Source organism: Sturnira hondurensis, unplaced genomic scaffold, assembly GCF_014824575.4.
Source record: "Sturnira hondurensis isolate 20B ecotype Veracruz unplaced genomic scaffold, ASM1482457v3 Scaffold0004474, whole genome shotgun sequence".
NCBI classification, from domain to species: domain Eukaryota; kingdom Metazoa; phylum Chordata; class Mammalia; order Chiroptera; family Phyllostomidae; genus Sturnira; species Sturnira hondurensis.
Window position 1 is genome coordinate 8,150,510 of NW_028077105.1, and position 14,201 is coordinate 8,164,710.

At 38.8% G+C, this 14,201-nt stretch overlaps 1 protein-coding gene across 9 annotated transcripts in view; it reads right to left on the reverse strand.

The window, feature by feature from the left end:
- The window catches only part of L3MBTL3 (L3MBTL histone methyl-lysine binding protein 3), a 98,347-nt gene that overhangs the window by 50,202 nt on the left and 33,944 nt on the right, over positions 1-14,201 (reverse strand). For all 9 annotated transcript variants that reach the window (XM_037045770.1, XM_037045769.1, XM_037045768.1 and 6 more), the window contains 4 exons: positions 12,013-12,117; positions 6,974-7,109; positions 5,367-5,458; positions 2,468-2,619 (listed from right to left, as the gene is read on the reverse strand). In XM_037045770.1, coding sequence (XP_036901665.1) covers positions 2,468-2,619; positions 5,367-5,458; positions 6,974-7,109; positions 12,013-12,117 — 485 coding nt within the window. The remainder of the gene's footprint in view (positions 1-2,467; positions 2,620-5,366; positions 5,459-6,973; positions 7,110-12,012; positions 12,118-14,201) is intronic.

Here is a 14,201-nt window from a genome sequence, read left to right on the forward strand (position 1 = left end):
CTAAACACAGTAAGGATTAAAAAACCATATTCCTTAATATATTTGTATTCAGTCACTATGAATTGTAAAATTAGCTACCAGCCATAAAACATTAAGAGACAAATGAAAATTATTTTTCCAAAAGGAAAAAGGAAAACTGTCACTGTTCTTAGATGACATGATAGTGTACATGGAAAATCCTATAGACTCCATCCAAAAACTGCTCGACCTAATAAATGAATTTGGCAAAACAGCGGGATACAAAGTCAATATCCAGAAATCAAAGGTGTTTCTGTATATTAACAATGAAACAGCAGAGGCAGAAATCAAGAAAAAAATCCCACTTGATATAGCAAAAAAGAAAAATAAAATACCTAGGAATAAACTTAACCAAGGAGGTAAAAGACCTGTATGCAGAAAATTACACAACACTGAAGAAAGAAATCAAGAAAGATACAAACAGATGGAAACATATACCGTGTTCACAGATTGAAAGAATTAACATCAAAATGTCCATACTACCCAAAGCAATCTACAGATTCAATGCAATACCTATTAAAGTACCAATGGCATATTTCACAGACATAGAACAAACACTTCAAAAATTTATATGGAACCATAAACGACCCCAAACAGCAGCTACCATTTTGAGAAAGAACAGCTAAGTAGGAGGGATCATAATACCTGATACCAAACAGTATTACAAGGCCACTGTAATCAAAACAGCCTGGTACTGGCATAAAAACAGGCACATGGACCAATGGAACAGAATAGAGAACCCAGAAATAAACCCAAGTCTCTACAGTCAATTAATATTTGACAAAGGGGGCAGTAACATAAAATGGAGTAAAAATAGCCTCTTTAACAAATGGTGCTGGGAGAACTGGACAGCTATGTGCAAAAAAATGAAACTTGAGCACCAACTTACACCATACACCAAAATAAATTCAAGGTGGATGAAGGACTTAAATATAAACCGTGACACCATTAAAGTCCTAGAGGAGAGCATTGGCAGAAAAATATCAGATATTTCATATTGATATGTCCCCTAGAACAAGGGACAAAAAGGAAAGATGGGATCAAAACAAATGGGATCTCATCAAAATAAAAAGCTTCTGCACAGCTAAAGAAAACAGTATTAAAATAAAAAGAGAACCAACTGTATGGGAAAACATACTTACCAGATACCTCAGACAAGGGTTTAATCTCCGAAATATACAAAGAATTTACACAACTCTACTCTAAGAAGACAAGTAACCCAATTAAAAAATGGGCAAAGGACTTGAACAGACATTTATCCAAGGAGGACATACAGAGGATCCAGAGACACATGAAAAGATGCTCGATATTGCTAGCTATCAGGGAGATGCAAATTAAAACCACAATGAGATACCACTTCACACCAGTCAGAATGGCTATCATAAACAAAGCAACAAATAACAAGTGTTGGAGAGGTTGTGGAGAAAAGGGAACCCTAGTGCACTGTTGGTGGGATTGCAGACTGATACAACCACTATGGAAAACAGTATGGAATTTTCTCAGAAAACTAAAAATGGATCTGCCTTTTGACCCAGCAATTCCACTGGTAGGATTATATCCTATGAACCCTGAAACACCAATCCAAAAGAACCTATGCACCCCAATGTTCATAGCGGCACAATTTACAGTAGCCAAGAGTTGGAAGCAAGCTAGGTGTCCATCAGTAAATGAATGGATCAAAAAACTATGCTACATTTACACAATGGAATTCTATGCAGCAGAAAGAAAGAAGGAGCTCCTACCCTTTGCAACATCATGGATGGAACTGGAAAGCATTATGCTGAGTGAAATAAGCCAGGAGGTGAAAGACAAATACCATATGATCTCACCCTTAACAGGTACCTAAACAAACAAGCAAGCAAAATACAACCAAAGACACTGAAACAGAGAACAGGCTGACAGTGACCAGAGGGGAGAGGGGAGGGAATTTCAGGGGGAAAGGGGAAGAAGGGTTTACAGGAACAAGTACAAAGGACACATGGCCAAAAACTTAGGGGGGTGGAAATGGGAGGGAGGTGGGGAGCACCCGGGGGGTGGGGGGGAGTGAGCTGGGATGGGAGTAAAAGAAAACTGTACTTGAACAATAGTTAAAATAAATAAATTAAAAAGAAAAAGAAAATTATTTTTCCGAAAAATAAGGGATGCAGGGGCAATTGTGAGTCTGTGCGTGCCTCCCAGAGTGAGCATGTGCCGGGTGGGGGTGTGCACACTGTGCTTCCCCAGGAGGAAGTCAACTAAAAGACAAATCATGAAGCAGAACTAAAGGATATTATTTAGAAATACACGCCACAAGGGACAGGTAAAAAGTCATACATCTGCAATGGAAAAGAGAGGGGCAGCAGTATTATCTTCTGTTCTAAGCTTCACACTATAATTGCTTTCAAACCATGGTTTACACGGATAAACACTAAGTTAGGGAAAGCACACAGAGCAATGGAAAATGTCTCACCAATAGTCATAGCTCTCATCCCAGTTGTCAAAATGTACCAGGAAACGATTGTCCACCATATCTGTTACCGTAGCAACACAGATAAATGCAGGGTTCTTTTTGTCTACAGCTTCAAGCTTCATTCCAACTCGAAAGCCTGATGGGATCACTGTCTATGAAACACACAGATTTAATTAGGGATAAGCATACACGCGACAGCAAGCCCCGCCCCCCCTCGGCACCTTTGCTCGAAGGCCTGGCATCCATCAGCTGTATTCGAATAATTTGAAAATCATGCACCGATTTTACCACAGGATCGCTTTCCAACAAGCAGCAGCAAAAAAAAAAAAAAAAGCCCTGTTGCTACACCCAATTAACTGTCCCATTTAACTCTCTGGAACTCAAAACTAAAACACCCACAACCTCAGAGTTTAATTAATATTAATATGTGTTTTGGTACCTTGGACAACTGTACTTGTTAGGCAAGTTTTATTCACCAGGTAAGTTTACTTCCTGTTTTTCTCCTCCTTGATTATAGAGTTAACAGTGAGAATTATGTCACACAAAATATGTACTTAATCAAGTTAAAAATGTGTATGAGTCAATACAAATTCACTCCCACTTCTGAAAAGATCACTCAAAAGAGTACTCTACTGAAAGTAGGTCATCTTCATAAATCAAATGCTGCAAATTATTACAACTTTTATTTCACACTACCGATATTATCCACAACATCACCCAAAGAACTGGCTATTAATACATACAGCCATTCAAAGACAGTTTGTAATAGAAGGACATTCACAGATTATCAGCCATCTGGAACATGGAACTAAGATAATAAAAATTCAGTGAAACTGCCCTGGCTGGTGTAGCTCAGTGGATTGAGTGCAGGCTGTGAACCAAAGGGTTGCCAGTTCGATTCCCAGTCAGGGCACATGCCTGGGTTGAAGGCCAGGCCCCCAGTGATCATGTGAGAGGCAACTACACACTGATGTTTCTCTCCCTCTCTTTCTCCCTCCCTTCCCCTCTCTCTAAAGATAAATGAATAAAACCTTAAAAAATAAAAATTCAATAAAATTTAGTATTTAGGTGCAGTAAAATGTAAACATCCCCTAAAATCTTCTGTGAGGAAAAATATCCTAATCTCAGACAACTGTACTTGGATATTAGTTTTACCAATCACAATACTGCTGTACTTCTTTAAAAAATCCTCTGTCCATACTAAAGTATCCTGATACAATTCTAATTACTCTAAGCAAAATAGATGCTGTCTCTCTTTTCTATAATTGTACTGCTATCATTAAAAAAATGTAGATAGCCATGTCCCTGAAAATTAAAAATTAAGTTTTGTCTGAATTGAAGAAGCAGTCACTAATGCGACAGAGACACCTTCACTGTAACTTCTAAGTCCTGAAATTACTTATCAAAGTTTTGACCATAAATATTTGAGTATTCTAAGGTAGAGGAGTCTAAAAATACAAAAATCAATTGCTTAAGATACCAGTCACACAGCCCAACACATTAAGCTGTGTACTAGCAAAGCATGAAATTTAAGATGACGGTTTAAAGCAGTCACTCAAATCCCCAATGGAAGTCTTCATCAGGGAACCAGACAGTGATTAGGAAACTTGGAGCAGAGAAAGCCAGCCACTGAATTTTCCACCTGACTGGCCTTGTCTTAACAGAATACCCACCAAAAATGCAGTATTTACATTTCAGCAATGAATCTGTCCTTTCAATCATGATACTTTAACATTTGAACCTGGCTCATTTTCTATTAGCTACCTACCTACCTACACACACATACACACACACAGGTGCGTGCACGCCTCTCTTCAGTTCTCTAATTCCACCAGGCTTATGTTCAATTTGATTAGAATCTTTTAGGCATTACGTTGATGTTCAAAACAACTGGGTAAAATCATTTCCCAAATGGAGGCTATCTGGGCTGGGGGAGAACGTTTTCCCTTAATCCTTGTATTTATCTTCATTTGGAGGGAACGTTAATTGAAATGTTGCTGCCTGCCTCTTTCCACATTTTCACTCACTGGTGCCTGGTGGATCTGGAAGATGGAGCTGGTCATACCCTAAAACGTAAGCGGTACTACAGGGTGCATGGTTTCCACTTATGCTCCTCTAAGGGGCGGCTCGGTTCTTGTGGGTGGGTATGTGCGCTCTGCTCCAGGGTTCCTGGGTTTTGGTGGGGGGGTGGGAGGGGCCTGTAAATCTCTTTAATTCTAGGGCTCAGAATTAAGAAACTCATCTGATAGCAAATATCAGCCAGGTAATTGAGCTCTTATCAGTTGTAAAGGTAATATTGTGGTGTTCTACCCGCTTCTTCTCCATTCTTTTCAATTTGATCAGAACTTGGGCCAGGAAGACTATATGTACAGTATCAGGCCTCCTCAGAGATGCCAAAGGTAAAGGACAGTAGTAATACAGGTTAAGGAGAACACACACACATCCAGGTTGTGCTTCGGTTACAATAAAGCTAGATGCTGCAGTGAAGGTAAATCAGTCACTGGCATGCAAACCTAAACAGGGCTACATTTATTGTACTACAGAATCCCATCTGAACAGCACTCCTGAACAAGTAACAATAACAATAAAGCATCCCATCGAATTAATTTTCAATGCACCTTAATTGTAAATTACATCTGCATTTTGTACTATGCTGCCTTCTCCCACTCAACAACAAAAAAAGGCAAAGATGATATGGCTATGCAATAGATATTTATGAAGATTTTAAGCTAATTTTATTAAAGTTTAACTAAGGTAAGAGTACTCTATTTACCAAAGCAATGAAATGTGTTATAGTGTCTTGTTATTACCTGTAATTTATCCTATGAAACACTTGTAATCTACCCTATCCAACAGCTACTTTTTTTCCCCAAAGAAAAGGTCTTTTGGATGTACTTACTATATTCTGATTCTCAAATAATGATTTGGGAGCAGCTTGAGCTTTGCATGTCTTCAGGTACGTCTGCCAATTAAATTCTTCTTCTTTATAACCTACGGTAAGAACACATAAACAGACTTAGTAACATATCAAAAATATCTCACACTAAGTTTTCTATTCCTACTTTTAACTGTAACTCCAACATGCCAAAATCAGGAGATCAAGTAATTTTTTAAAGAATAAAATTTAAAACATAATTCACAACTATGAATTTTTATACATGGGTCATGTTTATTTACAATAAATTATATATATTTTTTCAATTCTGAATGATGGTAATAGGTCTTTTTAAAAAAAGATGAAAGGAAGCAAATATACATTATATTTAGGTGCTCTTCCTTTTATTTCCCAGTAACTCCTTATCAGTATTTAGGTAGGACTCCTTAGCAGTAGACTAGTGATCTAGAATAGTCAAACTCTTTATTTTTCCCTCAGTATTCTATTTCAGGAAACTAATTTGTACAAATGGGAAGCTGGAAAAAAAATAATAGAAGAGATAAAATCTTTTTGGCCTATCACTAGAGGATTGATAATTCAAGATTTATGAAGTCAGCACATTGGTAAATTACAATAATGGAAATGTCCTTGCCTTAATTTTCACAATTTCAATGTTTAATGTTGATAAAAACCAACATCTCCTTAGGAAAAAAAAGAAATCTCGCATTTTATTTTATCTGTTCATTTGCTCTCTTTCTATTTTCTAAAGTCCGTAAGACAGCAAAAAATGAAGAGCTAATAATTCACCATAGGTAAAGAGGTCAATTTATATAAATGTTTATAGATTTTATTTTTTGCCCTCATTTTTTCCATGTGTTTTTGTGTAATTCTTCAGACATTTGAACAACACTGTTTTGCCATTAATTTTTCAATTAAAACCAAAGGATATCTAGTCCATAAAAAAACAATAACACTGAGGCCAAAAAGAAACTAGTAACCTAAATCTTTGATATCATGTAAATACTGTGTGTAGCAGCTCAAAAAGAAGGAAATAAGGTATTATTAAGTGAAGATGGACTGAAAAGATGGTATGTTATTTTTGGACTTTTAAACAAACATGAAAACAGGCAAAATCATGGGAAGACTATAATATAAAGCACTCAATAATTTAAAAGTAACTGTTATTAGTTCAACCACAGCCTAAACCAATTTTTAGTGTTATACTGAGCTTCACAATCCCCTAAGTATTAACATCTATAAATTTAATGCACAATTTTTGAGATTTTTCTATATATGGAAATATCAATAAACAGGTTTGTAAACAGGTTAGAAGTAATTTTTTAAATCAGTTTTTTAAATATATATATGCATAGCTAAAATTTATTTGTAGTCAAAATTAAATATCACACAAATGTTATTTTATATGCAAATAAGTACATGGACATATGGTAGTTTATTCTCTTCAATAGGATTCTGCTTTTTTCTTTCACTTTAATGAATGTATTTTTAATTGTGGACAATAAGCTTGAATTTGGGCCTACCTGAAAAGCTTGTTTCTTAAAAATTCCAAATTAACATGTAAAAAAGTAACTTTTTGTAGATTTAAAATATAAAAGAAAAAAGTACAATACCTTTGGGAGGATGGAGCTTATGGCCAGTTTTCTCACACCACCCAACTGGGTGAATGTCCAGAGCGTCTGCATTTACCCAGAAGTCATAGCAATCTGAATACCCATCAAAGTGCAACTTGACCCGGTATCCACACACCTGAAACGGGTGACAGTTGATTGATTAAAAAAAACAAAAGAAAAACACCCAGAATACTCATGTACATGGACATCTATTATGATACAGTTTATGTTAATCAAAGTACCTGCATTTAGAGCAGCAAAAACAAGCAAACAAATGACAAAATGTGAAGGCCAAGGCTATTGTGTATACGAGAAATGCTGAGCCTCTGTGTTCTGGCCTTATCTCCACTTCCACCAGGAGCATGTGGATTCGGGATGGAGATACTTTTCTGACGTATACACATTCCTTTTCATCTGCTATGTTGTGCCAGCATGTGTCACCGTGGAGCACAGCAGGGAGGCAGCCAGCCCAGCACAGGGGGGGCACACCGCCCCTGCAGTGTCCCAGGGTGGAGGCATCACTGCACGCTGGCTGCATGCACGCTCCTCGTCCTTCACACAGCTCCACACATGGTGAGATCCAGCCAGACCACGACTGGTGCACACACACTGAAGTCCAACAGACCCTCCTCTCTACCAGCTCCTGGGTTGGCAGAAAGAAAGGAAAGCCTACCCAATGCACACTTAGGTGATACAGGCTCCCTGGAATGCCAGTAAGAAATCACTTCACGTGACCCACACTGAAAGCTGAGGAAGTACACATGTTGAAGGGCGGCAGCTGGGGAAATCCCAAGTTAAAAAGGTCACATGGGTCTATGGAGTCTCAGCTGGGTCACGCTCTGCCTTGGCCTCTGTAGTGTATGTATATATGTATATACATATATACATATATACATATATACATACACTACAGAGGAACCACACACCACACCAGACATCCAGGCACTCCAGGAGCACCCGCCCTGCAGAAGCCTGAACATGAAGCCTGAGATGGGAGTCCAGAGCCAGGGCAACGAACAATCCCAAAAAAGAAAAGCTGTACTGTTACTGCCACCGCATGTCTTCTAAAACAAACTGTAGAGGGCGAGTCAGGTAATGAGCAAATTGTATGTTGAGTCCATGTGTGTACTTATGTGTACACATTTAGTGTATATCATAATGATGCATGTACACATAAACATATGTGTACCACACATTTATATACATAGTTACATGTACATATAGATATGGGAAAAGGTCTGTAAGAATATATGCCTAATATTAACAATAATTTCTTCTGAGAAATGGGAGTGAAAAGGAAGAGTCAAAAGGGAGTGATGAACTTTTTATGTTTTATCTTATATATTAGTATTTTTTCAATGAGAACACATTGCTATATTACATAAAATTTACCGCTCAGCTGAGCCCCCAGAGAAGAGACTAGTGTCCCTCTGCAGAGCAGGGACTGGGATCCCTGAAAATACGATCTCCCAAGAAGGGTAAGTGGCTGTTCCAAGGCCCACGCCCACCCCACGCCAAGGAGTTCAGGGGATGCTTCTCTCATAAGCCTGAGAGCTACACAAACCTACTCTGCTTTACACTCAGTTGTCTCTGGTCAGTGGCTAAGAAATAAGCCCCTTTATTAATCTATCCTTCTAGTCTCTCAGCATCACCTCTGAGCTTCTGTCCCTGACTCAACCTCCCTCTGTTCCCCCCATCTCTCTACTCTGCCTTATGGACTCTGGAACCCCATGCTTTGGTAAACTGTCTCCTACATCGTCAACCTCCTTGCTCAAAGGCATCCTAGCTGTTCCTTCTCAAGCCATCCCTCAAGTGGAGGCTGCTCCGTCCCCTGCTCTCCATCCCTCCGAGGCCCGTGCCGTGTGGCTGCACCACACTGCCCTTCTCATCCTGTGTGCTCCTCTCCCAGCTGTGCCTTCCCACTCATCAGACACGACCCCGGGCTTACTCTTTTCTTCTCTACTCTGAATAGTTCCATCACACACATGGGTGCCTCGTCCGATACCCTGGACCCTGGCTCCCTGCATTTACTCTCTATTTCAGGCACCGTCCCCCATGGACACTGTCTCATTTAGAAACTGCACTGCCTCTCGACTATTAAATGTCCACCCTACAAAGACCTCCTCTATTCATTTTGCTAACCCAGTTGCTCCCAGGGCACTTCCTCCTCAATCTCAATAAAAACTCCAGCATCTCATCACATTGAACCTTCCCCCTTTTCCCCAGCAAGCCCCCTCACTCCAAAGTCTTCCTACCCTGGCAATTACTTAACACATTTTCTTGCCAACACTTTAAAACTGTTGCCTGGGAGTCCTTCCTCAAACATTTGCCTGACAAAATCCCAATCTCCCCAATATGCACCAATTATGCACCTACACCTGGTCTAGGGACTGGAGCTGAGGGAAAAAAGAGACACAGTTGATCCTCGTTATTCACAGGTTTCATTTTCATATCTGTGAATCTGCCTAATTTGGTAAAATTTATTTATAACCCATAAATAATATGTGTGGTATCTGGGTATAGGTGCACGCTCAGCATGGCAGAAATGTGAGTGGGCCTTCGGGCCAGGTTCCAGATAAGGTGAGGTAAGGCCATGCTCTGCACCTTGTTTCGGGTCTCACACTGCTAGCAGGTGCCTCTGCACAGTCTACTCAGTGCTGTGTTTTTCAAGTTTGTGCTTTTTGTGGGTCAGCTTGTTGTTTACAATGACCTCCAAGCACAATGCTGAAATGCTGGCTAGTGTTCCTAAGTGCCTCACAGAGAAGACAGGTACACTAGATAAGCTTCACCAGGTATAAGTTATAAAGTGCTGCTGGCCTGAGTTCAATGTTAATGAATCAACAGCAGATATTAAATGATAAGCTCTCCAAACAGAAACACATAAACAAGGCTACATATTAATCAACTGACAAAAATGTTGTGACCAGAGGCTCACAGGAACCTAACCTTTTAATTCTCTTAGGAGCAATAGTGCAGTATTTGCTGTTTATGAACTGTATCTAACTCAATGAGAACTGAATGTCCCTGTACCCTGGACTCTCCCTACTGAAGAGCAATCCTTCCACAAGGGCCTGTCTAGTTCCCACTCCCATTCTTCGTATCTTTTAAAAACCTTTTCAATCCTCCTCCCGCTCCTTCACTTACAAACTCCATCCTCACTCTAGGCTGATGATTAATTTACTTTCCATAGAAAGGGTGTTCCCTCAAATGCCCACCTCCAAACTGACAAGCCTGCCTGTGCACACGCCCCCATCCCTCCGGAAGAAACTCAAGGAGAGACTCCTCCCCCACCCCGTTACGGCTGGACCTCCGCAAACAATCTAGATCCCCCTTCTCCTATCCTGGTCTTAACAGTTATCTGCTCCCTAGTGGCTTCTTCTACATTCTTGGTGAGAATGTTAACAACTGTGAAAACTTTTTTGGAGCACAAATAGCAACATGCATGAAAAACTTTAATGTTTGTAAATGTATTCACACCAGCACTGTTTGTAGTGATGAGAAAGTGCAGACCCCTCAAATTTTCATCCACCTGAGAACAGTTAAAAGAATTATGACAATTCAGTGAAATGCAATACTACCAAATGGTTAAAAAATATTATGTATATATACCACAGAAGATACACTGTCACAAAAGCAAGCACAAACTATTATGTATGATACCATCAATATGTAAAAGAGAAAAATATACATGTACATATTTTTACATGAAGAGAAGAACATCTGGAGGGAACACAGTAAACTACTAAGAGCTGTTATCTCTGGGACGTTAAATCAGGGAAGAGGGTGGGAGAGGACTTATTGTTTGTAATATATACCCTTATACTAGTTGAGGTTTTCATGATGAGCAAACATTACTGCTATAATAAAAAACGAGACAAGGTAAAATAAATATTCTTCAAAACCAAGAGCTGAAACACACTACACACACAGGGCTTAAAAAGATCCCATTCCCTTTCACAGCTCGACATTTCACAAGTGGTCTGTGCTTACTGAATCTGCTTTCTCACCAGGCTTTCATAAAATGCAGCTTTCCTGGTACTGCCCCCTGGTACTCTCTCTGCCCCCTGGTACTCTCTCTGCAACTGTGCACGGTTATCCACTGTGACTGTCAGCATCCAGCCACCAGGTGTGACCATATTCTAGAGAAGCCAAGGCTCTCAACAGATTCACTAAGTGAAAGGTTGCTACAAAAAATAAAACTAATACACGAGATCATCTCACTCTTTTGGGGACATTTTTAAAAAGATACACATCCCTGGCTCAAGGGAGGGAGCAATATGAGGAACTGTTCTCAGTAACGCAGGGTGTGGCAAAAGTAGCTAACAGTTTTTCATATGGAAAATAATATAATAATTAACAAATAATAATATAAGAATAAATTCTGTGTTTCAAATATTCAATGTTGTAAACCTACTTTTGCCTCACTTTGTATATTAGACTAAGATATATATAATTGACTTGGACAATTTTTTCCCCGAAAAATTTCACAGGGGTACCTCAAAATAGTAAAAAAAATACATCTGTTGATCTATTCCTTATGCTAAAAAACATAGTAGGGCATCCTGATTCGTGGCATGGCTCAGTTGGTTGGGCGTTGTCCTGTAAACCAAAAGGTCACCAGTTCGATTCCCGGTTGGGGCACATGGCCGGGTTGCGAGTTTGGTCCCCAGTCGGGGTGTGAACCAGATGCAACCTAACTGATGTTTCTCTCCCTCTCTTCCCCTCTCTAAAAATAAATAAATACAATCTTAGAATAAAGTTTAAAAGAACACAGCATGGGAAAGACTACCTCTTAGAAGCTGTGTGGCCTTGTATACATCACTTAACCTCTCTGAGCTTAAGTTCTTTCATCTAGAAAACCAGGATGAAAAAGCATGACCCACAGAGAACTTTTGTAAAGATTAAATGAAGTAATGCACACAAAATACTCAGCACCATGCCCGGCATAAAGTAAGCACTCAACAAGTGGCATCTTTTCCCATCACTAAAATTCCATAATCACCACTTTATTTTGGAAATAAAGAGGAAGGAAAGCTTACCTCAGCCACAGTGAGGACGCAGTACACAGACTGATGCTCCGGGTCCACGCCTTCTAATTTCATGCCGACTTTAAACCCGTTTTTGTTATATGGAAAGGACTGATACTACAATGAAAAAATGACAGCATTCCTAGTTAATTTTTATCCTGAAAGTCTAATTAGAAACATGAATAATAACCATTCTTAAATAAAGACTGTTTAACCAGATACATAGTTTTTAAAAAATCTGCACCCAAGGATATGTTTATCGATTTGAGAGAGAGCAGAAAGGAGAGAAAAGTATCCGTTGCTTCCTGTATGTGCCCCGACTGGAGAAGGAACCTGCAGCCTTTTTGGTGGACAGAAGGACGTTCCAGCCAACCAAGCCACCCAGCCGGGGCCCTAAGTGATTTTTTCACCTGTGGCAGGATGCCCAACCAACTGGGCCACAGGACTGAACACATTTTTTAAAATTCAAGAGAAAAAGGATCACCTAATGATCCAATAGAAAATGGACGAAGACCATAAACAGGTCACAGAAAAGGAAATTTAAATGTCTTATATATTTGAAAAGTTGCTCAACCTCACCTGTAAGAGTCACAAAAAGTGAAATTACACAAAAAATGTATTTCACTTATCAGGTTGGTCAGGATAAAAAAAGTCTGATAATGTTGTTGGCAAGACTCTAGGGAAATAGGTACACACGCACATCACTAGCAGAGATACGAACTGGTATGACCTCTAGCCATCTCATGGTATCTATTAAAAAAAATTCTCTATGACTCAGCAATTCTAATTCTAGGAAATTATCCAACAGTTACCCACACATGTGCAAAATGACGGGTGTACAGATTATTCACTAAAACACGGCAAAAGATTTGTGTATCTATATTTTATACAAATATATAGTATTCCATCTTATGTCTGATCTATAATTTGAATTGCTCCCTATTCAAATATATATGTATGTCATATATATGTGTGTATCATGTATTTGTCAATATTTCACATGTTAATCAATAGGAAGCAACTTAAATTATTATGGAGTACCCATAAGTTGACATTTTATGCATTAATATAAAACAATAATAAAGGAACTAATAAACTGAGATGAAATAATTTCCAAACTAAGTTTTAAAAAAAAGCAAAGTTCACAATATTTTGAGTAACATATCATCATCATCTTGTTAACAGAGGGGAGAGGATTTGGGGGGAGGTGTGTAGCTTATCTGTACATAGAATTTCTTTTTTTTTTTAGAGCATTGTTTTTTTCTGTCCATGTTACTTTAAAAAAATTTTTTTTATTGTTCAAGTACAATTGTCTCCATTTTCCACATGTAATTTCTTCTTAAAAATGTAAAAAGGCTATTCTTCAAAGGACCAAAGTTACAGAATATAATCATATATAACAAGTTCATATGTAACGACTATTATGTTTAAATTAAATATGCTTAGTGTAGATGTACTCATCCTAACATTTATTAGTCACCACTTTTTAAAAAGTCCCTATGTTCCCACATATATAACAAGGTATTGATGACAGACTTATTACATACCGTGATTAAATATAATTAAGTAATTTAAAACCAGGAGTCAGCACACTACAGTCTATGAGTCAAATCCAGCCCACCATGTGCTTTTGTAATTAAAGCTCCACCGGAACACAGCCACTCATTCATTTATATATTGTTTGTGGCTGTTTTCATTAAAGCAACAGAGTCGAGCTGTTGCACTGAGACCAGATGCACCACGAAGCCTAAAAGTTCCTTCTCTGGCCCTTTATTAGAAACGTTTACGATCCGTTTGGGCCCCCGGGCAGCAGCTCCTGGCTAGAACTACACTTGGTATCTATACCTTTAACTGACTTTAAATCACTTACGACCAAATACTTTTATTATATTTACTATAGTAACTCGTTTTTAGACTTTTGTTGGGGTATCATATAAACCTCAGTAACTCATTTTTATTCTCCCAAAGTCATGATGTCGACATGAACTTTCATGCCAGCTTTTCTTTACCTACCAGTTTTTTACAAATAGCAGAAGCATCTTTTAAAATTAAGTGAAAGCTGGCAAATGCTGAGAGAAAAGGGCACGTGTGCAGGTCTGTGCCCTTGCACCCACATGGGCAGAAGGTGTGTGTGTATACTAAGAGAGGTGCCCCTCCACGTAAGTACACACACGAAAAACAGTAGGAATTATCCCAAGTCA